General features: G+C 43.1%; 1 protein-coding gene across 5 annotated transcripts in view; it reads left to right on the forward strand.

Annotated features, from left to right (window-relative positions):
* LOC147017759 (cysteine-rich secretory protein LCCL domain-containing 2-like) overlaps positions 1-24,144 on the forward strand; it is a 206,943-nt gene that overhangs the window by 72,409 nt on the left and 110,390 nt on the right. For all 5 annotated transcript variants that reach the window (XR_015049623.1, XR_015049622.1, XM_085847645.1 and 2 more), the window contains exon 11: positions 14,390-14,433. Coding sequence is in view for 3 of the 5 variants with exons in the window: in XM_085847645.1 (XP_085703771.1) it covers positions 14,390-14,433 (44 nt within the window). In the remaining 2 variants the exon portion in view is untranslated. The remainder of the gene's footprint in view (positions 1-14,389; positions 14,434-24,144) is intronic.

Genomic DNA, 24,144 nt, shown 5'->3' on the forward strand with positions numbered 1-24,144 from the left:
CCTCTCTGGAAAGGAAATAATGATCGCAAGGACTGCAACTACTGAGGGGTTACACTGCTCTCAGTGCCGAACAAGGTCTTTGCTCGGATAATTATCGATAGGGTTCACCACCATCTGCTTGAGCACCAGCGTCGAGAGCAGTCAGGCTTTACATCAAAGAGGTCATCGATTGACCGTATCCTTGCTCTTCATGTTTTCACCGAAGGCAGATGAGAGTTTTGGCAGGGGCTGCGTGCAGCCTGTGTTGATTTCTGCAAAGTGTTTGAATCTGTGAATGAGGATGCCCTTTGGAGGATTCTTGGTCTTTGTGGAGTGCCACAAAAACTGATCAATCTGATGTCTGAACTATACTCCTCAACTGAGAGTGCTGTTAGATGTGGTGGTACCATCTCTGACTATTTCCAGTTGTTAATAGAGTTTGTCAGGGGTGGGTACTGGCTCCCACACTTTTCAGCGCTTGTATTGACTGGATTCTGAGGAGGATGTCGGAGAGATCAAGCTGCGGTGCATCGTTTGGGAATGTCAAGATCTCTGACCTTGATTTCACAGATGATGCAGTCATCTTTGTGGAGACTCTGGATATCCTTTGTGGAGACTCTGGGGGTCCTCAAGTTGCTGAATGAGGAGTCGGAGCCACTGGTATTATGGGTTTCCTGGATCAAGGCTAATATCCAGGCTTTCAATGACATCTTAGATGTTGCTATCTTGTCTGTACCTGTTTGTGGTGAGGATGTTGAGATCATGGAGAGATTTACTTACCTTGGCAGTGATATTCATGTGTCTGCTGGCTGTGAGCCAGAGGTCAAGAGACGTCTGGGTCGGGCTTGGGGAGTCATGGATTCACTGGATCATGGGGTGTGGTGCTGCCGGTACCTGTGCAGGAGGATGAAAGTCCAAGTCTTCATGTCCTTGTTGCTTCGAGTCCTGGTCTACAGCCGTGAGACTTGGGCTCTGACATGGAGACTTAATTCCTTTGGTACCAGGTCTCTTCAGAGAATCCTTGGCTATCGCTGGTCGGACTTTGTGTCCAACGAGCGGTTGCTGATTGAGATTCAAATGAGATTTATTACCTGCATAGTCCATGAGCATCAGCTGCAGCTGTATGGACATGTGGCTCATTTTCCTTCGCTGATCCTGCTCACGAGGTTCTCTCAGCGAGGGAACCTCGTGAATGGAGTAGGCCAATGGGCCGACCATGTTCCTCGTGGTTGCAGCAGCTTGATCTGCATCTCAAGGAGATGTGAATGGGCCAGGCATCTGCCTGGAGGATGGCCAGCCAGAGGCCCCTGGAGTACAGAAGAAAGTGGACGCAGCGGCGCGATACTCCGGCATATACTCCCATACCTAACCTGACCTGTCTCAGCTGTAGACCTGTCTAAGGTCCTGTCTGAGAAGCAATGGGAGTGATGAAGCCGCTCTCACCCACCGAACGGATAACCCAGTCGCAGCCTTCCAGATCAAACGCCGAAATCCCGCTACGGGTGTGTGTTTTAATGCACACCACAGCCTAGTCAACACTCTACCCACGTGCTACAGGGTCAATCGCCAAATTGTCGATATATATACCTAATTAATCGCGCGGGCAGACTACCAAGAGACTGTACCTCAACGGGGCCGCTTGGAAACGAGTCGCTTAAGCAGCTCGCTTCGTTTTGGGATAACCGAGCGGGGTATTATCGCGCAGCCCCGTTGGACCCGATCACTTTATCGGCTATTTAAAAACCAACTATTATTCTGAATGCAATACAGCAGTTCAATGGAGGGAAAGGACGCAACGAACGGGTTAACATTCACACAAATACATTTATTTGCACACACAACACATATGCAGTCATACAGTCATGTATGCAATCAGGCCAGGCAAACAAAAGCAATGCAATGTACAAGCACGCAATGAATGGGGGTCGGGACAAGACGCGAGCAAGAAAAAGAACTACCACCGTTCTATCAATTACGTACACTTGTACAGTTCTACCTAAAGACATGGCGCCACAACGTTCATTCAAAATAAACAAAGAAAAACCCCAGGAAAGAGGAGGGGTCGACTGGACCTCTTGGTTCTTTATTTCACGGAGCTGTGATGACCGCAGAAGCTCTGCGAGGCCGGGCTGGTTACCTTCACCTTCGAGGTGCCTCGCTTGGGTGACCCGCGACGTCCCGTCCTCACGGCAGCTGTCGTGACCGCGGTCCGGCCCAGGCCTTGTTTGACGGCCTGGTGATTCGGGCCCAGCCGGAAACGCCTCAGAGGAATGAATGGGTCTTTTGCTCTCTTAGAGTTGATGCTCTCTTTAAGAGCCCATCCGTCCCTCAACGCCGCTCGAACTGTCCCGAAGCCTGATCACCTCAGACCGTTCGGTGCTGGCTAGCGACCTCTCTCCGGCTCTCCCCACGTCCCGCACACGAACGCGCAGTTCTGCGTGGCACGGCAGGCCTGGCTGCACTCCCAGCTCTGTCTCCTCGGCGAACCCAGACCTCCACTAGACTTGAACTTTGCTCTTCACACCACTCCAAACCCAGACCGACTGAACTGCGAGCTTGGCGCTCTGCGCGCTTTTTTATAGGGTTCGTGAGGCGAGGTTTGATCTCCGCTCTTTCACCTCTGATCCCCAATGGCTCCGCCCCCCTCGATCTCCTGATCCGAATTCCGAGGCGAAGCTTGGAGCGAGCGGACGTGTTTGAAATCACCGTCGCTGGCGCCCACAAAGGAGAGCGGACGTTGTGGAGATCACCGCCCTGCACAACCAGGAAACCCCCGCGTCTGTTTGCAGCGATCTTGCCGTGGCCGGCGCAAAGATGGCGGCGTTTGCGGAGTTGAAGGTGAAGCGATGTTGTTCGTTGTTGGTTATTGGGAGAGATGTGGTTTAGGAGATAGTGGCTGTGGTTGGCGTTGTGGAGAAGGTGGTTGTCTGAAGGTGGTTGTTAGAGCGATGTTGGTGGTGGAGGTGGTTGTTGTGAAGCGGTTGGTCCAAAATAACGATAGCAAAAGAATAACGGCTAACTCAAAGATCACAGCCTGGTTACATGAAAAAAATTCCCTTCGACATCGGTGGGGAAATCTATCTGAACACAGACTTATCAACATAACTGATCTAAGGACCTATATGGTGCTGTGAATTTCCACAACAGTTACACTATGTATATATGTTTATTTATTTATTTCTAGATGTATTAAATAAAGGAGGTATTTAGATATAATTAATTAATTAGTTAATTAATTAACATTATTTGTAAAATCTACATATACAAAAGTGAAATGTTTGTTTGTTTGCGACCCTACTCCTCTTAGCTCCAAAGGTTAATTGCGACAAAACTTTATGGGATCACATTATTCACCTTGGTGCACCTAAATAGGGATTTTAAACAGTCTTTTTCTCACAATTCATAAATTATAAACACCCGAGCTGCCACCCGTCACCATCTCCACAAGGGTAGATCCATATTCACAATACTTCATAAAAAGCTGATTTTCTTGAAGATTTCAACCAGGAACCGATATATTTGGTGAAGTGGAAACCTCCAATTGTCAAATATTGTATCAAATGTGAAAATAACTGACAACTAAGACCTTACCATGATCGGTAAAATTGGCAAAGCAGGAGTCACGTGACTTCTCAAATGCGTGAATCATTAAAAATAAAAACCGAACAGAGTACAAATACAATCAACATATCGATTTACAGGTATTTTTTACTGCTCATCTAAAGATGAACTTCGAAAGGGTGAAAAGAGTTTGCAGAAAAAAAGATTGCAATCTTAGCTAACTTCACCAAATATACACTCAAATATACACGCATCGTATAGTTTATAAGAAGCAAGTTAACATCGTGATTTGATTTTTGATCGTAAATTGATTGTAGATTTTTGATTATTTTCATGGTAGATGTCTCACCTCAAATGATAATTTTTTTTTGGAGTGTGTATTGTTGGTAAAAATGGGAATTCAGTGTAAAAATTCAGTGACGAGATATCGTAGTGGGTGGAGCCGGTAACCTTGGCAACCATTCATTGTTTTGATTTTCGAATGGTTTCTGGTCACAATCACAGAAATATTCAATCACAGGTGAGATATATTTAATTTCTTACAATATTATCAATATCTCTCACCTCTTAACAATGTCTTATCTGAGGGGCCATTCAAAAATGATGTACGTAACGCGTGGGGGTTGGAGCTTGAAGTTTGGTGTGGGTGGGTGTGTATCCAAACGTTATTGAGTTTTACACTTACAGGGGGTTTGGAGGTGTTTCCAGAACCGTTATGTAATGACCTTTTTAATTACATATTAAAACGAGCTGTAAAAGGACTTTTTGGATGTTTCTGGGTGAGCTTTCCCGAAACCTTGAATGAGGTTATGATTGAGAAATTCTCTATTAGCCATGGCTTTGCTGAGATATCTCACTGTAAGCTGGTCGACGGAAGGAAAAAAAAGTTACGCCACCTTCCTTAGAAGAGGAAGAAGAGGATGCAACAGGAAAATCGTTTGTTCATCCATCTCTATATACGTGTCAAACCGAAATGTTTTTTTGTTTGTGACCTTACTGCTTTGAGCTCCCAAAGTTAATTCACCACAAAAATTTCTACAATCAGATTTTTAACCACGATGCCTGAAATAGGTGGTTTAAATAGTCATGAGGAGGTCATTTGGCCCTTTATTGCCGTGTTGCACCAAAGCGTTAATTTATTTACTAACACGAGGTAATTTATTTACTGCAGCTTCACTCTTTTACACCCTGTAGACCCCATGAGACCCTTTACACCCCTTATACCATTTAATATCCATTTCGACCCTTTTGAGACGTAGACCGTCTTCGACCCTTTCAGATCTGGAGACCTTTTAAGACCCTTTGGACAATTTCCGAGCATTTGGACACCTCACACCGCTTTTGCTCTTTCGCCATTATAGACCCCTTTGGACATTTAGACACATTTAAGACCCTTTAGACCCCTTTCTGACCCTTATGGCCATTAAAACACTTTAGACCCCTCTACACCCTTTAGAAAATCGAAAAAATATTCCCCCGAAAATCACTTTTGACGTTTTTCGTGCACCATTTGCGTTGCATCACAAGTTGTGATGACGAATCAAAACTGATATCCCAAAGTGAAACTGATATTGAAAAGTGAAATTGAAAAGACTGATCTATGGATCATTGAATGGGAAACCAGAGTGAAATGCTGTGAGAAATACTGAATGGAAATTGCCGAAAGGAAAGCTATGGGGAGTATAGAGAGAGGCGGCAAGTTGGGACTGAAGAAGCGATGTGGAGAGGGATAGGTGCCTGTAGGTGGTCGGTTGAAAGAACTTTGGTGATCTTCCGTCAGGCGGTAGGCCCAAAACGTGCCGAAATTAGTTTCACAGCCAAGCTTTCATAATATCACCCTCACTCCCAAGTAGTACTTCGGAGGTACAAGCATGGATTGGAAATCTTCGCTGGTGGAATGGAACGAGGTTGCCAAGGTTACCAGCTCCACCGACTGCGATATCTGCACACTGAATATTTACACTCAGTTCCTGTTTCTACCAATACGCTCCATTTGAAGTGAGACGTCGACGAGCCCGTCAGTGATGGGTACCCTGCAAGTACATTATCGATAATCAGTAAAATCTTTTCATGGTGGTTGCTAAGATATGCAGTGCAGCATGTTAAAATCAGTTGTTAATGACAGTTTGAATATTTGAATGACAGTTTGAATCTGGTTCGATGGAGGTGTTGTGTAATGGACACGTCTGCAAGGTAAAGTGTTTATCACTTAATATATTATCATATAAAATGGGATATGATTAAAGGCAGTCATATGTAGTAATACTTAAAATACAAGTCATAATTAAATAAGTTTGTATAAGGATATTGTATTGCTTGACTCTCTGGACACAACTTTGACAAGAGTCAGTTGACTGACTCTCTGGACACAACTTTGAGGTTGTAGGTCCATTGATGTTGAGTAATCTACTGATCTGGACCTGTGATCGAGGTTGTGGATCCGCAGTTTGGAGAGGTTTTGGGCTGAAAGGATCGAAACCTCGATGATAAACCGTGCTCAGCTGATGATCCAGGCAGTTGGGAATCAATCAATTGTTTATACATTAAGGTGATAACTTAAAATAAATTAACTTTTGTAAGGACAAACCATTACATAGTGTGTGTGTGTGTGTGTGTGTGTGTGTGTGTGTGTGTGTGTGTGTGTGTGTGTGTGTGTGTGTGTGTGTGTGTGTGTGTGTGTGTGTGTGTGTGTGTGTGTGTGTGTGTGTGTGTGTGTGTGTGTGTGTGTGTGTGCGCGCGCGCGTATTGTTATGTCTGGCTTGTAATTAATAATTGGTCTTTATTTTGATTGTAACAAAGATAACCTATAAAACACAATTCGGTCTTAAAAAACTTAATTATATAAAGAGGTGGAGACTTTGAGCACTGGGAGGACACCATTCCACCTTCTGAAACCTGCAGATGGAGATTACAATTCATGAAAGAAGCAGAAAGAAAGTGAATTATGAGCATGCAGACATGAGGGACAGCCAAAAAGATCAAGGCAGAGAGAAATATTTAGTGCAGAGAAAGGTCAGGTGATCTCCCATCCATACCCACAATCTTTAATGCCTCCCACTTCCCCACCTATTGACCCTCTTGTAGGTTACTGTGTGTGTGTGTGTGTGTGTGTGTGTGTGTGTGTGTGTGTGTGTGTGTGTGTGTGTGTGTGTGTCTCTGTCTCTGTCTCTGTCTCTGTCTCTGTCTCTGTCCCTGTCTCTGTCTCTGTCTCTGTCTCTGTCTCTGTCTCTGTCCCTGTCTCTGTCTCTGTCTCTGTCTCTGTCTCTCCCCCCTCCCCACACCCTCCTCCCTTGTTTCTTGTTCGCTCTTTCCATTCCTGTTGTACTCACATTTCCCCACTATCATTGCCATTTTTACCCTCACAGGTGTAACATGATATATAACAGCAACTGTACACAAAAGAAAGGTAAGCTCCATGGCCATACAGAAAGATACTTTGTAAAATGGTGAGAGCTGATGACATTTGTGAAAGAACTGGTCTCTGTGAACATTTCAGGGCAATATTCAGTCCTGCAGGTGAGCTTGGAGAGGTGATCGGCGGATGACAGGTCGTGGCACATGGTAAGGCCAATAAGCTCCTCAGACTGTGCCACTGCCAGAGATCGACCTTTGAAGCGGAATGAAAAATTAGCCAAGTGGCCTTGGTGTGCAGACAGCATTAAAATGCGACTTTCCAGCATATAATTTCATTTTCTGGGCTGTTATCCAATTTAAAAAAAAAATCCTTTCCAGATCAGCAGCCAAGGAAGCCAAAAGAAGCTACAGCCTGCCTGTCACTGGGGTGAGAAATTGACCGACACCGGGTGTAATCTTCTGCAAAATAGGATCGAGGATCTTCCATAGAGACCCGTGATTGATGTAAACCAGCAAAGATATGATCCAGGAAACTGCCCTCAAGAATTCCAACCCCCAAGGAAATTGCAGGAGACATAAAATGGCACCCAGTGCAGCACGCTGCTTCGGTGCACAGAGTATACCGAGTCACCCATCAAGGAGAAGATCCTGAATCACATTGGCGGAAAGGATAGTGAACAGAGCCGGATGGCAAACACCATCAAACAGGAAATGTCAAAAATAATGCCCTGACCTCTTGCCTTTGAGGTTCAATACATCAATCACTTCGTGGGATAGCAACAGGAGCTTGTCAATGGTGGAATGACCAGGAAAGGGAACCGATGCGGCATTTGTAAAAAGAGATAGAGAACGGCTAAGTTTCAGAGCAACTTACATGGATGTGTTCTCTATGTTTTTCAAAGTCAAGATGAGATTCCAAAACCCCCCACAAAATTGAGGTTAAAATGCACTTTGGAATGGCACGATGCTCATTGATCAACACAATGACATAATGAATGGAGTTTCCTTTACATTTCCTTTTTCTCCATTTGTAACCAGCTGAGGGCCGTGAAGAGGAAATGATTTTGCTGTGTTGACCATAAATGAGCGACAATAAATCAAAATCATTTCGTTTCTAAACAATGAAACATTTTAACTTTTCAGGTTTGTACCCTCATCAGTGTGTTTAAATGAGCCATGACAAATGCCAACTTGGTTCAGTGTGTAATTTAACTTTGTATCATAAGCACGAGTAAAATATAATAAAATTCCTTTATTAAGATTTTGTTTCTGAGAATACATTTTTCAACATACCATACATTAAACTCACATTGGTATGTCAGGTATGAAATTGTATGAAAGGTTGTGGAGATGTCACAACAAACTGGTCAACCTTCTTCCCATCATAATCAAACGAATATCTGCCTCTGATCACTGATGATCGATTTTAAGGCCCAGTCACACCTTGACGTTTTAGCCAGCTCATGCCGATTTTTGGAAAATTTGTCTAAAACGTTGGTCCACGTTGAATACGTTATGGGTAAGTTTTGGTAACATTGAGAGCACGCTGAAAAACACTGCCATACGTCGTTGTACGCTGGCTTTAAACGTTGTACTTTTCGGTTGTCCTCAAATTTTCCATGCTTGAAATTTTAAGACTTATGCCAGCGTATGACTCACACGTTCCGCATAACACTGGCCATAAGTTGTAGGCACGTCACGCGATCGTTGACACACGTCGACACACGTTACTTGTAAGGTGCTCATAAGTCGAAACACATCAAGGTAATGGTTAGCGTCAGTGTTCCAGACTCCCTGGTTTTTTATTTTTTTTTTTCTTCTTCCTTCCATCGGTATGATGGTGATTTTGACACTTCGATTTCTAGTGCGGTCATAATATAATATAATTAATAGGCTGCCGCTCAACGATTTAAATCATAACCGCACTGTACACTGAACACCGTCATACCGAAGAAAAAAAACCGGGAGTCTGGAACACTGACGCTAACCATTACCTTGACGTGTTTTGACTTATGAGCACCTTACAAGTAACGTGTGTCGATGTGTGTCAACGATCGTATATCGTGCGTACAACTTATTCCCATCGCATGCGGAGCGTGTGTCATATGGCAAGTACGTCGTAAAATTTTCAACATGTTCAAAATTACAAGACGTACTCCACTTACTATGACGTATGATAGCGTACTTTAGCGTTCTATTCACGCATACCAAACTTACCCATACCGTATTCGACGTGCGCCAGCGTTTTAGACGCATTTTTCAGAGGTCGGCATACGCTGGCAAGATCGCCAAGGTGTGACTGCGATGTTGACACTTCCATTTCTGCGGCGGTTATGATTTGAATCGTTGTGCGGCAGCCTTTTCATAACCTACGCCACGTCATCGTCGGCGATGCATGCAGAACACTATGCATAAGTTGGACTATCGTTGGGCATAGGTTGTGAAGGCCGACAACAGGTTCAGCATTCGTTGGTATAAGTTATCTATAACACAACGAAACGTTCAAAGTCCATTACTAATACGTTGTGCATAAGACCAAGTCGTTATGAATACGTCCGAATCTTTAAAAAACAACATCAAAAGTTCAATGTAAGCCAGCGTTTTACATACATTTTAATACGTTGCCATTGCTGGCTAAAACGTCAACGTGTGACTGGGCCTTTAGCTTCTGTCCTGATCGTGGCATTCTGGACATGCTGCTTCCTCAATTGCCTATTCATTATGAAGCATGATTGATTGATGTGTAATTCTCATTAGTCCATCGATTCATTGTTTTCAGTCAGTGATTCATTTTCCTGTGATGTCAGACTGGTATTAAAAACAATACTACACAACTGTTATCACAATATACAGCCATCATATGTGAGTTCACTAATCGGGGAGGCAGAGCCCTTCCTCCCCCCAATGGTGTTCAGCCATGTTTTAACAATGAACGGATTACCTGAATGTCAAACAAGTTGCCAGGTGTATCTCTGTGGAATTATCTTAAACATAAAATACCACATGTCACCCTGTTCTTCTTTTCAGTTTTGTTGTTGTATCCAAGGCCTCTCCTGGACTTGCTGATTTAATGTGTGCTCACTAATTGCCATTTTTTATGGTTGGAATTTTTTTTCCAATGTTCCACCTTTCGTGGCTGGAATCCTTAAAGGTTGTGTACTGGGACCAATGCTGTAATGTTGGCCTAAATCGATGATCTCTCGATCTTCATCACTGGAAAGACTGGAATGATAAGGGAAGAAAGGGGAAGTAATTGTGAATTTAACGTTCCAACTTTATTTACTTTTCACATTGTTCTTAACAAACGGGAACAGGAACAACGCAGGCATGATAGGCTAAATGGCTTTCTTATGCACTCAAGTTCCTTGTGTATCTTTGTGTAAAGGAAAGAAATGGTAATAGTTTGACATTTAGATGGATTCAAGTGTAAAGTTTATATTATTTCAAGTGTAAAGCATGTATAAAGTTTATATTATTTACAGTTTTTTGCCTGTATATATATATATATATATATATATATATATATATATATATATATATATATATATATATATATATATATATATATATTTCAAATCTGCAATTGGTCACTGCATATTTCAGCACACAATAGGCATTTCATTGTTTAAATTGTCTATTGCAGAAAGCATGCCTGAACCATGGTGGTGGTGGTGGTGGTGGTGGTGGTGGGGTGGGGGGTGGAGGGTCTATGTCCCGTTTCATGAACTCGCATACATGACAGTAAAATGAACCAATGTGACCGCAAATAATGAATCAATGGACTAACGAGAATTAAACATCAATCAATAGTACTACATCATTAATAGGCAAGCAGAATAATCAACATGACCTTAATTTATTAAATCAAAGTATAAAACTGGAACTGTCACTTTACAACTGCTGGCAGTGATGACCAGGTACCAAGACCTCCTGCTTCGATACAACCCCACTTTGATAAAACATAGGATTGACGAGTTTATGGACCTTGTAACAAGCTGTATTCAATCTGCTTATTACGTATGCAGTTGATCCATTTTCCTGGGTCATCGTCTGTTTCAATTGAATTGCTACTCCTCCATCCTCAAACCCATGCAGAGACAGCCAAGTGAGCCTTATTCGGAAAAAGAGAAATTCAAGCAATTAAATTAATCTGTCTACCAGACCACGTGTCTGTTGAGGCTGAAATTCAAAACATACATTCCACATGTCTACTAGATCATAATTCTGGTTTCACGTTCATTGATGAAGCAATTCAAAATAATTATTTTAAAAAACAAAATTGTTCAATCCAACATGGCTGCCAGACCATGTGAAAATTATTCGTGATCACCCTGGTATTGTGGGGAACGTGTGTACAACGTGCAAGGCTTGGAGGACATGTGTGTAAAGTTTCACCTCAATCTGCTCTGCCATTTTAAAGATATATATATATATATATATATATATATATATATATATATATATATATATATATATATATATATATATATATATATATATATATATATATATATATATATATGGCTGTCGAACCACATGACCGATGATGTCATCAATTTTTTTTTTCTGTCATCCAATTTATCCCGAGAAGACCCTCAAAGTTTCATAGTAATCTGATACAGCATCCTACATGTTGAATTTTCACGAGGATACCACTCCACCAATGACGTCATAAATAATAAAGAAATCATACCTCCATCATTAAAAAATATATATATATATATCACTTATTCCCGATGCGGAGTAAATGCCGTGTGCCAAGTTTCAATATTTTCCTTGGTGCGGTTTTGAAGATACAGATATCCAATGTTTTTCCTTTTTTCCAACACGGCTTCCACACCACCTGACCTGTGATGTGATATAATTTTCATTAAAACATTCTACATGAGTATTCGCACCTCTGGTGAAAATTTCGTTTCAATCCAACAAGTAGTTGCAGAGAAAATGAATTTAAAAAGGAATAAACTCCCAAAATTGCAGCGGAAGTATAATAAGAATCCATCCATCGGGACCAGACTCTGTGCAGAGCGTTGGTGCTGCCTCAGCAGTCTCCTTGGCTATTGGGTATAATTCTGGATAAGTCACCACTCCAACACAGGATACCAGCATGCTGGCACTCATTTTGCCAACCTCAGAAGGATGATAGGCAGTCAACTCCACCTGGTATTAATTCAACAGCCAAGGGGGATTTGAACTCAGGATCTGAGGATCCCAAACCCACCACCCTAACCCTTAAGCCAACACCAGGCATGCAAACAACACCAACACCAACACCACCACCACCAACAACATCACCAACACCAACACCACCACCAACACCAACACCACCAACCCCACCAACACCAACAATCGATTAACCAGCCTGAAAAGTTTGGTACCCTGACAAGAAATATGTAGTGCATAGCACAATACTTGAGAAATCCAAACAAACAATAGTTGCCATGGAAACAGAAATTTGGTAATTTAAAATATTTGACTTCTCAAGTGTTTTACATGACTGAATGTTATGCATAACAAAGTTGGTTGACATATTTTCTAATTGCCACCTAATAGGTGTTTTGCATGTTTCAGATGGCATTGACCTTGATCTTTGACAAGGTTTGACCAAACCTTCCTCACAAATACCACACATACATACAAATAAGCTGTGCACGTTTCAGTTTGATATCCTGAAAAATCACTGAGGTATGGTCATAATAAATTCACAAAAAGTCCCATTTGATTATAATGGGGTGCAACAGTTGTCATGGAAACCTTTAACATGTCAAAATGGCCAAATCGATCATTCTGATTTTTGGTGAATCCATTCTGCAACCCAAAGTGCAAATCTTTTTGAAATTTTAAGTTAAATTTCAAGAAAATTGATTATTTTATGCGACCTTGACCTTTGACCTTCTGAGCTTTTGACCTCAAACAGAATGCTTAGAATAGGTTTTGATTGGTGAATCAATTCAGCGATCCAATATGCAATTTCTGTTAAACCTGGTAGAGTACCCACCCTTCTGTGGCTGGAGATTGCACATTACTTGCTGAAAAAGCATTGTATGGTATTGCAAGAAGACTGTTGATGTTTGTGTGATGTGCGTTCAAAGGGGTCTAGACTCTAGTCTCGGGGGTCTAAAGGTTAGAATGGTGTGAAAGAGTCCGAATGGTCCAGGGTGTCCAAGGGGTCTTAAGGGTAGGAGGGGTTGAAAGACATCTAAAGAGTATGTTACAATTGTAGTTACATGTCTAATGGGTCAAAAGTGGAAACAGAGGGTCAAGGTGTCGGGAGGTCAAAAGGGTTGGGGGGGGGGTCTAAAAGGTTTAAGGACATAAGGATGCAAAGGTATAAATGTCGAAAAGGTCCGTTCCAATAGTATGTAATTAATTAATAGATGTACTCACAGTCCAATAATACATAATTAATAGATGTACTCACGTTCAAATAGTACATAATTAATAGACAAACTCACATGAGTCGACCAAGGCTTCACCTTGATGAGGCTTCACCATCCACCCATGTTTTTCGGTTGTATATATATATATATATATATATATATATATATATATATATATATATATATATATATATATATATATATATATATATATATATATATATATATATAATATACAGTGGGGTGCAAAAGTATATACGAGTCCACTTAAATCGATGCAAACTTTCTCATAAACCAATTAAATCAATTCTAAATAGAGTTGAGGCAGTTCTCAAGGCAACAGGAGACAAGCCTGATGATTGATTATATGTAAAGACGCATTTGATGGTTTTTTCCGATTATAATCAGTTTTATATCCTTAAGAACTCATGGAAATCCCTTGAAAGTGTGTTTGGTTTCATATTACAATGATTGATTTTGTTATCACATCCAATTAATATTTTTCCGACTGGACTCCTACTTTTGAACCCCACTGTGTATACGTATATAGTCAATCGGATGAAAATTTGACGATTTGTGACCTTCCTCTTTGACCTGTTGACCTTATAATAAGTTTCCAGCTTTTGACTAGCTCTATCAGCTGGTTAAGTTTGGTGAAGATCAGTTTAGAATTGCGACCTGCATGTGACTGACAAAGAAACAATCATACTCGGTTAACAAATATACTTGCGAATGTTTGATTTTGTGGGATTGATGAATCTTCGATTTCGAAAGTAATAATGCATTCATTATTAAATATTTTATGAAGATGCCAAATGGAATGACTGTTAAATACTCCCACAATTGTACAGGTCTGGATTTAAAAGAGAAAAACGTAAAATTGACGAATTAAATAAAATCCATGCTGGTCACGCAGTGATTGGATGACAATGGAATACCATACCGGTAGTTTATTTAACCTTCAAAGGATAAATAAAAATGCTATAATATTTGTAGAGATGCCAAAATGATGTACACTGAGACAAAACATCATTGATTGCAATAAAATTCGCTGTCAATTGTGTCTCGACCAAGCAGAGCATGTGTGCTTCATTTCTGACCTTTTGTTTTCACAGCCATCTCAAAGCAGCCAAAGCCTTCAGCACTTCTCCAATGTCAGGTTTGCTCTTGCACAGGATACACAGTCTTACTTCACCTTTTAAATGACTTCCCTTCTTGAATCCTTCCATAACCATATACATGGCTTCCCTTCCATATAAATGGCTTCCCTTCTTTAATACTTAATTAACCGTTTAAATGGCTTCCCTTCTTTAATTCTTAATTACCCATTTAAATGCCTTCCCATCTTTTATTCTTAATTAACCATTTAAATGCCTTCCCATCTTTTATTCTTCATGAACCGTTTAAATGGCTTCCCTTCTTTAATTCTTAATTAACCATTTAAATGCCTTCCCATCTTTTATTCTTCATTAACCGTTTACATGTCTTCCCTTCTTTAATTCTTCATCAACCATTGAAATGCCTTCCCATCTTTTATTCTTCATGAACCATTTAAATGACTTCCCTACTTGAATTCTTCATTAACCATTTAAATGCCTTCCCTTCTTTAATTCTTAATTAACAGTTTAAATGGCTTCCGTTCTTTAATTCTCAATTAACCGTTTACATGGCTTCCCTTCTTTAATTCTTAATTAACCATTTAAATGCCTTCCCATCTTTTATCCTTCATTAACCGTTTACATGTCTTCCCTTCTTCAATCCTTCATCAACCATTTAAATGCCTTCCCATCTTTTATTCTTCATGAACCATTTAAATGCCTTACCTTCTTTAATTCTTCATGAACCATTTAAATGCCTTACCTTCTTTAATTCTTAATTAACAGTTTAAATGGCTTCTCTTCTTTAATTCTTAACTAACCGTTGAAATGACTTCCCTTCTTTAATACCTAATTAACCATTTAAATGTTTTCCCTTCTTTAATTCTTCATTAACCATTTAAATGCCTTCCCTTCTTTTATTCCTCATTAACCATTTAAATGGCTTCCCTTCTTTTATTCTTCATTTACCGTTTAAATGGATTACCATCTTTATTTCTTCATTAACCGTTTACATGACTTCCGCCTTGAATGATTACTGAATGACCCATTTTACTTGAAGCTTGATTTTGTTGAACATCCACCTCGGAAAGCCGTTGAAATGCTCCGAAAGAACTCGTTCCCCCATACATTTCCTGCAGATTTGAAAGAGAAATTCCCCTTTCAACTGTTGTAATGAAAGGATTATGGGACCTGGGTCAAAATGATTCACTGAATGCAAAGGCCAATGTATTCACCAATAAAATGCAAACCGAGTTTGGAAATCGTAATGTGACTATTTGTTAAAAATAGAAAAAGATAAGCATATCTCATTACCTCATGCTGAGGGTAGACGGATTAGAGTTTTGTGTGTTCAGTATAATCGGCAAGCTTTTCTCCATTGTCGTAGAAGACACATGAACAAACACGGAATCATTGGATGGCTGGCGATGTGACCTTTTCAATGAGAACAAGTGTCACTTTTCAACTCTCTCGCAATATGAACTTCTTGAGTTGGTTGTCAAGATATTTAGCTTTTCTTCCAAGGTCAATGTATCCACAGTAATGTTTATACAATTTTATGATATTTTTGAAATATCTAGCTCCAGTATATGGAACGTTTTTACACGTACAATACAGTACATGTCAAAGCATCAAAAATATCAACATTTAATCATCCAGAAATCTTCAAAAACTATTTTTTGTAAACAGTGTCGAGGCTCATATATGAGCTAACATACAGAACATATAACAAAGGGAGCAGGAGAAAGGGGGTTGGGAGAGGGAAGCACAAAATAATGGGGAACAGAGATATTAGGAGATCTGTGGAAGGTAGAGGGATGGAAATTGAAGGAGGTGGGTTTGGGATGGATTAACGTGGGTAGAAAAGATCGTGGTTTTGGATGGGGGAAGATAAGAGATGGTGATGAACAGCTGCTTTAAAGTCCTGGAGAGAAGAGTGGGATTTAAGAGAGTGTGGGAGTTTGTTCCACAGGAGGAAAAAATAGAGGAATGAAAGAGTGAAGATGAGCAGTGATTCTTGATTGTGGTAGTTTTACCAGAAGAGGGTTGCTTGTGGACCTTGAGTGCCCTGCAGAAATATAAGGGGGACATGTACAGACAGAGTGGGGGGGGGGCAAGGCCAGAGAGGAGATGGTAGAAGACAGAAACACCACTGACCTGCCTGCAGTGAGAGAGTGAGAGACCCAAATATTCAGCTTCATCGCGGGAGATACCAATGATCCTAAAATCCTTGGTTTCCACAGCGTGAAGTTGAGCGAGGTGTGAGGTGGGAGCAACACCCCAGAGGGGAGAGCAATGCTCTATCAGGCTGTGGATGAAAACTTTGTATGTGGTTAGAGCTCAGGTGTGCCAAGGAATGAATTTGCACGAAATAGAATGCCCAGTCAGCGACTGGCTTTGTTGGCCAGCTTGGAAATGTGGCTTTCCCGGGAAAGACCATGGCAAATAGTGAGACCCATAAGCTTGAATGAAAGGACTTCTTCAAGAGGATTGTTGAAAAAGTAGATTGGCAGATGACCTTGGCAGATGACTTTCCTGGCAGATGACCTTGAGCAAGTGAAAGGGTGTATATAACAGAGAGAGGGTGAGCAAGAGCAGCAGAGCAGGTTTTTAGGACACGGGAGCTGACTCAGTATGGACCGGTTGCAGAATCTGAGTCTAGGTTTTACAGAAAGCTCTCCACCTTGTCAGGAGAAAAGGACCAGGAGTCCAGGAATATCTGGGTGTGGCTGGGTAAGGTGGGTACAGAAAGCGATGGGTTTGGGACACAAGATATAGAAGCAAACACTGAGTTTTGGCATTCAGCCTTTTCACGAGCAGTGTCAGCTGTGTGGCCATTTGAGGTAAGGGAGGGATGGAGGGGGGAACTTACACCAGAAACAGACTTCACCAGGATTTGGATGAGGGAGACAGTTTGAGTGTTCAGACTTGAAATGAGAAAGATGTTGTTTCCTGGCTCTGCTGAGGGTAGCCAGGGACTTGTTCCGAACTTTGTGGAAGGAGCTGAGATTATCATGCTTCAGGCCAACTGTCTTGCCGCAAGCTTCACTGTCCCATGGGTAGGAGGAAGGGTTGGATAACTGAAGATGAGATGGGATAAACCTGTGCATGAGAGAGCAAATTTCTTTGAAAGAATTCCAAGGATGAGTTGATGTCAGAGAAAGTAGAAATGCGAGACCAGTCTAGAAATTTGACCGCTGCTTGATGACCCTGCCAGTCGGTCTGAGTGAAATGCCAGACTCATCGCTGCTGAGGTGGTTCTCTAATAACAGCCAGAGTGATGTCTACTTTGACAAGCATATGGTCAGATTAATAGAATGGAACAGAGGAAGAACAGCAGATATTTTCAGGGAAATTGGTCAAAATCAAATCCAGCAGAGAAGGAGTACCATTAGTTGAGACCTGGGTTGGGAAGTTGACATATTGAGTTAGTCCCAGTGAGTTGTAGAAGTCCTTTGCTGAAGTGCCATGGCAGGTGTGGTGGAAAAGAACTCGATTTTCCACACGATGGATCAGCATACCAAAGGAGAATCTTTCATTTCGTATATACAGAGGAAGAACATTCAATGATTCACTGAAACATTCAAATGAACTTCACTAACTGGAAGTCCGAAGCTATCCCTCTTATACATAATTTGACATCCAAAAAATGGGAAGTTGAGACATTTGGCAATTCAACTACAGGGATGAGCTGATAAGCATTTGGCAAAATAACTTAGAACTGCAATACGTGACCACTTTGGGTGGAATGGAAAGAACAACACACTCATGGCAAATGTTTGCAGTGTTAACAACCAGGTCACCCTGTTTCTATGCAGCTCGCAAGACCTTTTTAATCGTAAGATATTCCTTTTGTCAATATGTAGGTCAAAAGACTGTTGGGAAAAGGGAAACATTACTGACAGCCAATTCAACTATAGTACAAAAATTTAAATTTATAAAGTACCAGCAGCAATTCAACAAGTGAATCTAATTGAGAATACATGAATATAATTATTTTTCTTCCACACAGGTGAGAAAGGTACCCACACCCAGCCAACTGGCATGATGACAATTGAAGTCACCACATACTGTATGAGGAAGAGAGAGTCGGGATGAGAGGATTGAAGTTTGTCCATGCTTTTGGCGAGCAATGTGGAAATGAAATCATCACTGATTGGTGGACGGTACAACACACAGATAAACAAGAGGTGGGAGTTGAGAGGAAGCCATAGCCAGAGGTATTCTTGGTGGTGTGGGGGAGTGAGGGCAGTGCAAAGAGAGTAAGTAATAGAGTTTTTGATGAAGAGATCAACTCCACTGCCAAGACGAGGTTCAGGTCTATCATCCTGAAGGAGGAAGTAACCGGGGAGAGAGACTAAGGAGTCAGAGACGTCTTGAAGGAGGAAAGTCTGTTAAGCAGATTATGTCTGGTTTGTCAGTGGCAACTTGTATGGAGAGATCAGTCAGGTTTGAGCGAAGGCCCTGGATGTCTCAGGTCTACACTGTTAACGAAGCGGGAGGGGAGGAGGCTTTGGGTGCAGAGGAGGGTAGGGGGGAGGGTAGGACTTGGGAGGAGAGGAGTAGGTATGGAGAGTTGTTGACAGTGTGGAGGAGATCGCAGAAGAGCAAGGGCGGAGGGCCAGTTGAGGAGGAGGACAAAAGGCTTGGTAGTGATGAGATGAGGCAAAGTGGTGAGTAATAAGAGAGGGGCTGAGGGAAGTAGAAGATTTGAAGGAGGTGGAGGAATGAGTTGGAAGAGAGAGGGTAGGGGAGGGAGGCAGCTTTGTGGATGTGGTGGGGAGTAACTTTGAGAAGGGGGAGATTGGAGGGAGTTTGGTGAGAGGGGAGAATTTAGGGAGAAAGGTGTCGGGGAGCTTTTGAGAAAGGTGAGAGAGAAGCTTAGAGGGGGAAAAGAGTGAAGTTTGCTTTGACGAGGGAGGAGGTGGCTGATTTGAGAGGGAAGCTTTGTGAGGGAGGGAAGATGATGAGAGCAGGCATTGTCATTGTAGAAGAGGGAGGTGTGTGTGTAGAGGGGAAGGATGAGACTTGGTCATGGTACGGAGAAGAAGGGAGTGGGCATGGGAGGGATACAAGATTTGAGGGGTTGCGAAGAGGGGAGGTGTGATGAGACGAAAGAAAGAGCATGCTTCAGATGTTGTGGAGTGTAGTGATTGAGAGAGTGAGATGTGTGTTGGGTTAGAATGGAGCCAACAGATGTTAGAACAACACACAGTTTGTGACTCCAGAGTAGAAGCTGCTGATACTAAAGCAGAGGACAGTGTGGAGGTGCAAAGAGAGGATGTAGGATGAGGGGTGAGATGGGAGAGGAAAGGACAGGGAATAACAGGTGAGGAGTTAGGAGTATTTAAGGAGGTGGGGTGAATTGGCTGTTGGAAAAAAGGCACAATTGATGGAATTCAAACATGCATTGCAAACTGGGGTTAAAAAATTTTTTTAAGTCAGAGATGCATTTAAAGATGTTCGGGGAAGGGTGCAGTAAGGGCAAGTTAAGAGAATGGAGAAAGGAACTCCTCTTTTTTTTAAGGTTTCTTTTTCCTTTGATCCAATATGGTGCCAGACCAGTGACCAATGATGTCACTTTTATCAAGCTATATTTCCCAAAGAGGGTGCCTGTACCACGTGATATGACATCATAATTATCATTGAAAAATTCCACAGGAGGAGGTGCTCCAATATAAAAATTGTGTCCATTGGACCAACAACTGAAGAATTTTTTTTTTTCATAATGACCGGATCAAGCATTGCACATGTCGAATTATGTCGTCATAATGAAGGCACCAATGATATTATCATTAACAAATCTTATTCCCCATGGGGAGTACTTGACAATGAGCTATGTGTAAAATTTTCCTATGGAATGGATTCAGAAATATAGAGGTGCAAAGTTTTTTGGTTTTTCCAAGATGGCGCCTGCACCAGGAGACCTTTGACATCATAATTATGACTAAAAAATTCTACATGAGACAACGCACCTATTTGAAAAATTTCGTGTTAATCAAACTAATGGTTGCTGAGAAAAGCTGTTAGCTTCCTGGACAGTTGATGTATGTTGATCAGCATCATGGATCTCGCTTCTTCATCTGTGAATCCGAGCTTCATGATGCCATCGCAAACCACAACAGCAGCATTAAACCGACAGCGTGGTAGGCAGTCCATACATGAGCAGGTTAAGCTTCCTGTCATGTATTTCCATCGTGGTAATGGTGTTCATTAACTTTGCTTCACTTTCCTTGCTCTTCTTGACCATTTCAGGTACAAGTAACATCCTTCAGCTTTGCCAGTCGGTTTGAGGAGTCGTTTTTCCCCCCTTTTGTAAAGCTCCGTCAAAGCAATAGTTATTACTTCAATTTGCTGCTGCATAATACAGACATTTGACAGACATTCATTACATCAAATTTCTACTGCAACTTCTCAGCCACATAAAGTCACTTCAAAAGGATGTGAGGGACTCCTCTGTAGCATTGTCTGCACAATTTCTGAACAGGTCAGGTTCGATCTGTGACCTGCTACAGGTACCATGTAAACCTGTACTAACCTGTTCCATGGTCGGGTTGTCGGCGACTAAACCGTCTCCCCCACCAGGTTTTCTGGTGAGGAGGGTGTTTGGATATGGACACCCAGCAGGATTAAAAACAAAACCTGTCAAAGGGCGGAGGAGCTCCTTGTGAGCCAACGGCCATCCATATCTAGTGCCCAACTGTGTCTGCGGACGTCCTCCTGCAGTTGGGGTCACTTCTTATTAGGAGGTTGGTGGCAGGATTTGCACTCCGGCCACCGTAAAACCCTTCATTCCGCAAAACGCAAAAACGCAAAAAAATCTGAAAACCCACTCCGTGGGAGTACCTCCTGTGCAGCTTCCCTTTGCAGGGCAGCTCACCGGATGACGGGATTGGGGCAAAGCCTTCGGGACCCCCAATCGTTGATAGGAGGGAAACCACGGGGTAACATCCCTGGGTCAGATTGCGGGAGAGTGTGTCGGAGTGGTGCTGAGGTGTCGTCCACCAGACGGCGGTCTCCTTGGGTTAACCTGAGGCGGTCCCTTCGGGTGGGTGCCTGGAATGTCCTATCCCTAAGAGAGGATGATCACCTGTCTCTGTTATCATCTGAGCTCAAGCGTTTGGACATCGGGATTGCAGCTCTCTCTGAGGTTCGGAGACTGGATTGCGGCGAGATAATGGTGGGTGGTTACACCTACTATTGGTCTGGTCGCTCTGATGGTTACCATACCCAAGGAGTTGCTGTAGCTGTGTCCAATAAGCTGACCCCAATGATAATTGAGGTAACACCGGTCAACGAGCGTATTATGAGATTAAGGATTCGCCACTCCTTAGGTGTCATTTCCCTGGTCTCTGTTTATGCTCCGACTGAGGCGAGTGATCTCACCGTGAAGGATGCATTCTACGCCACACTCGAGTCTGTGGTTGATCAGTGCCCCAGACGAGATACACTTCTAGTCTTGGGGGATTTCAATGCATCGACTGGAACTGATAGGGATGGTTATGAGGTGTGTGTTGGTCCCCATGGGTCAGGAACTATGAACCAGAATAGCACTAAGTTCCTTGACTTTGCAAGAAGTCATGGACTTAGGGTGGCTGGTTCATGGTTTCAGCGCCCGCAAGCTCATCGCTGGACTTGGTATTCCAATGCTGGCGGTGTGGCAAAGGAGATTGACCATGTCCTCATTGACGGTCGTTGGAGGATGATCCAGAACTGCAGGGTCTACCGGAGTGCTCAGTTCCTCAATACTGACCACAGGCTTGTTGTAGCAACTCTAAAGCTGCACCTTAAATCCTGGAGAATGGTACCATCCCAGCCTAGGCTGGATGTTGCCAAGCTCAGGGATGAGAGAGTAGCTGAGGAGTTTGCGAACAGGCTGAGTGGACACTTGGGGGTCTGGGTGCTTTGGGGGGTCCTGAAGAGTTGTGGAGCGCCTTCAAGACCACCGTCCTTGATGTTGCCGGTAGATGCCTTGGAGCTCACCGCAGGGCAAAGAAGAATTTTGTCTCTCAAGGGACACTGGATACCATTGCCCAGAGTCGCAGGGCCAGGCTGAATGGCAGAGCTGAGCTGTTCAGGGAGCTGAGGCGTAAAACTGTACGTGCACTGAGGGTGGACAAGGAGGCCTATGTGCGAGGAATCTGTGAGGGGTAGAGCATCACCTGTGGACAGGTGATTCTCGTCCCGCTTACAGGGGAATTCGCACATTACGTTCATCCAAGCCCATCCCTCGGAGCACTACAGTTCGAGCAGAGAGTGGTAGGCTCTTGACAGAGGAGTCTGAAGTGAAGGCCCGCTGGGCCGGTTACTTTGAGCGGTTGTACCAGGCTGATCCCCCAACTGTCGAGTTGGACGTCAAGGGTGTTACAATCACTGTTGCTGACCCTCGAATCAACTGTGGTCCACCTACGCTTGTGGAAACACGGGCTGCGGTGAACCAGTTTAAACGGGGCAAAGCTCCAGGGATCTGTGGCATCCATGCCGAACTTCTCAAGGCTGGTGGAAATGCTGCACTCGTGTCGTTGCATGCAGTTTTGTGCTCTGCCTGGAACACAGGCATCATCCCAACTGACTGGAAGAGGGGCCTTGTTGTCCCTCTCTGGAAAGGGAAGGGTGATCGCCAAGACTGCAACAACTACCGAGGGTGACGCTGCTCTCAGTGCCGGGCAAGGTCTTTGCTCGGATAATTCTCGATAGGGTTCGCCACCATCTGCTTGAGCACCAGCGTCCACAGCAGTCAGGCTTTACACCAAAGAGGTCAACGATTGACCGTATCCTTGCACTTCGTGTCCTCACCGAACGCAGACGAGAGTTTCGGCAGGGGCTGCTTGCAGCCTATGTTGATCTCTGTAAAGCGTTCGATTCAGTGAATCGGGACGTCCTCTGGAGGATTCTTGGTCTTCGTGGGGTGCCACCAAAACTGATCGATCTGATGTCTGAACTCTACTCTGGTACTGAGAGTGCTGTGAAGTGTGGTGGTACCATCTCTGACTTATTTCCAGTTGTTACTGGAGTTCGTCAGGGATGTGTACTTGCCCCCACACTTTTCAGCACTTGTATGGACTGGATTCTAGGGAGGATGTCGGAGAGATCAAGTTGCGGTGCGTCATTTGGGAATGTCAAGATCTCGGACCTTGACTTTGCAGATGATGCAGTCATCTTTGCGGAGACTTTAGACATCCTCTTGGGGGCCATCGAGGTGCTGAATGAGGAGTCGGAGCCGTTGGGATTACGGGTTTCTTGGGTCAAAACTAAGATCCAGGCTTTCGGTGACATCTTGGATGCTGCTGTCCTGTCTGTGTCTGTTTGTGGTGAGGATGTTGAGGTCGTGGAGAGATTCACTTACCTTGGCAGTGATATTCATGTCTCTGCTGGCTGCGAGTCAGAGGTCAATAGACGTCTGGGTCGGGCCTGGGGAGTCATGGATTCACTGGATCATGGGGTGTGGCGCTGCCGGTACCTGTGCGGGAGGACGAAAGTCCGAGTCTTCAGGTCCTTGGTACTTCCAGTCTTGCTCTATGGGTGCGAGACTTGGACTCTGACCAAGGATCTGAGACGGAGACTTAATTCCTTTGGTACCAGGTCTCTTCGGAGAATCCTTGGCTATCGCTGGTCGGATTTTGTGTCCAACGAGCGGTTGCTGAGAGAGACTCGGATGAGATTTGTTACCTGCATAGTCCGTGAGCGTCAGCTGCGGCTGTATGGACATGTGGCTCGTTTTCCTGACTCTGATCCTGCTCACCAGATTCTCTCAGCGAGGGAGTTCCATGAGT

This window comes from Eptatretus burgeri, chromosome 11, assembly GCF_056783735.1.
Source record: "Eptatretus burgeri isolate ZD-2024b chromosome 11, Ebu_testis_v1, whole genome shotgun sequence".
NCBI lineage: Eukaryota > Metazoa > Chordata > Myxini > Myxiniformes > Myxinidae > Eptatretus > Eptatretus burgeri.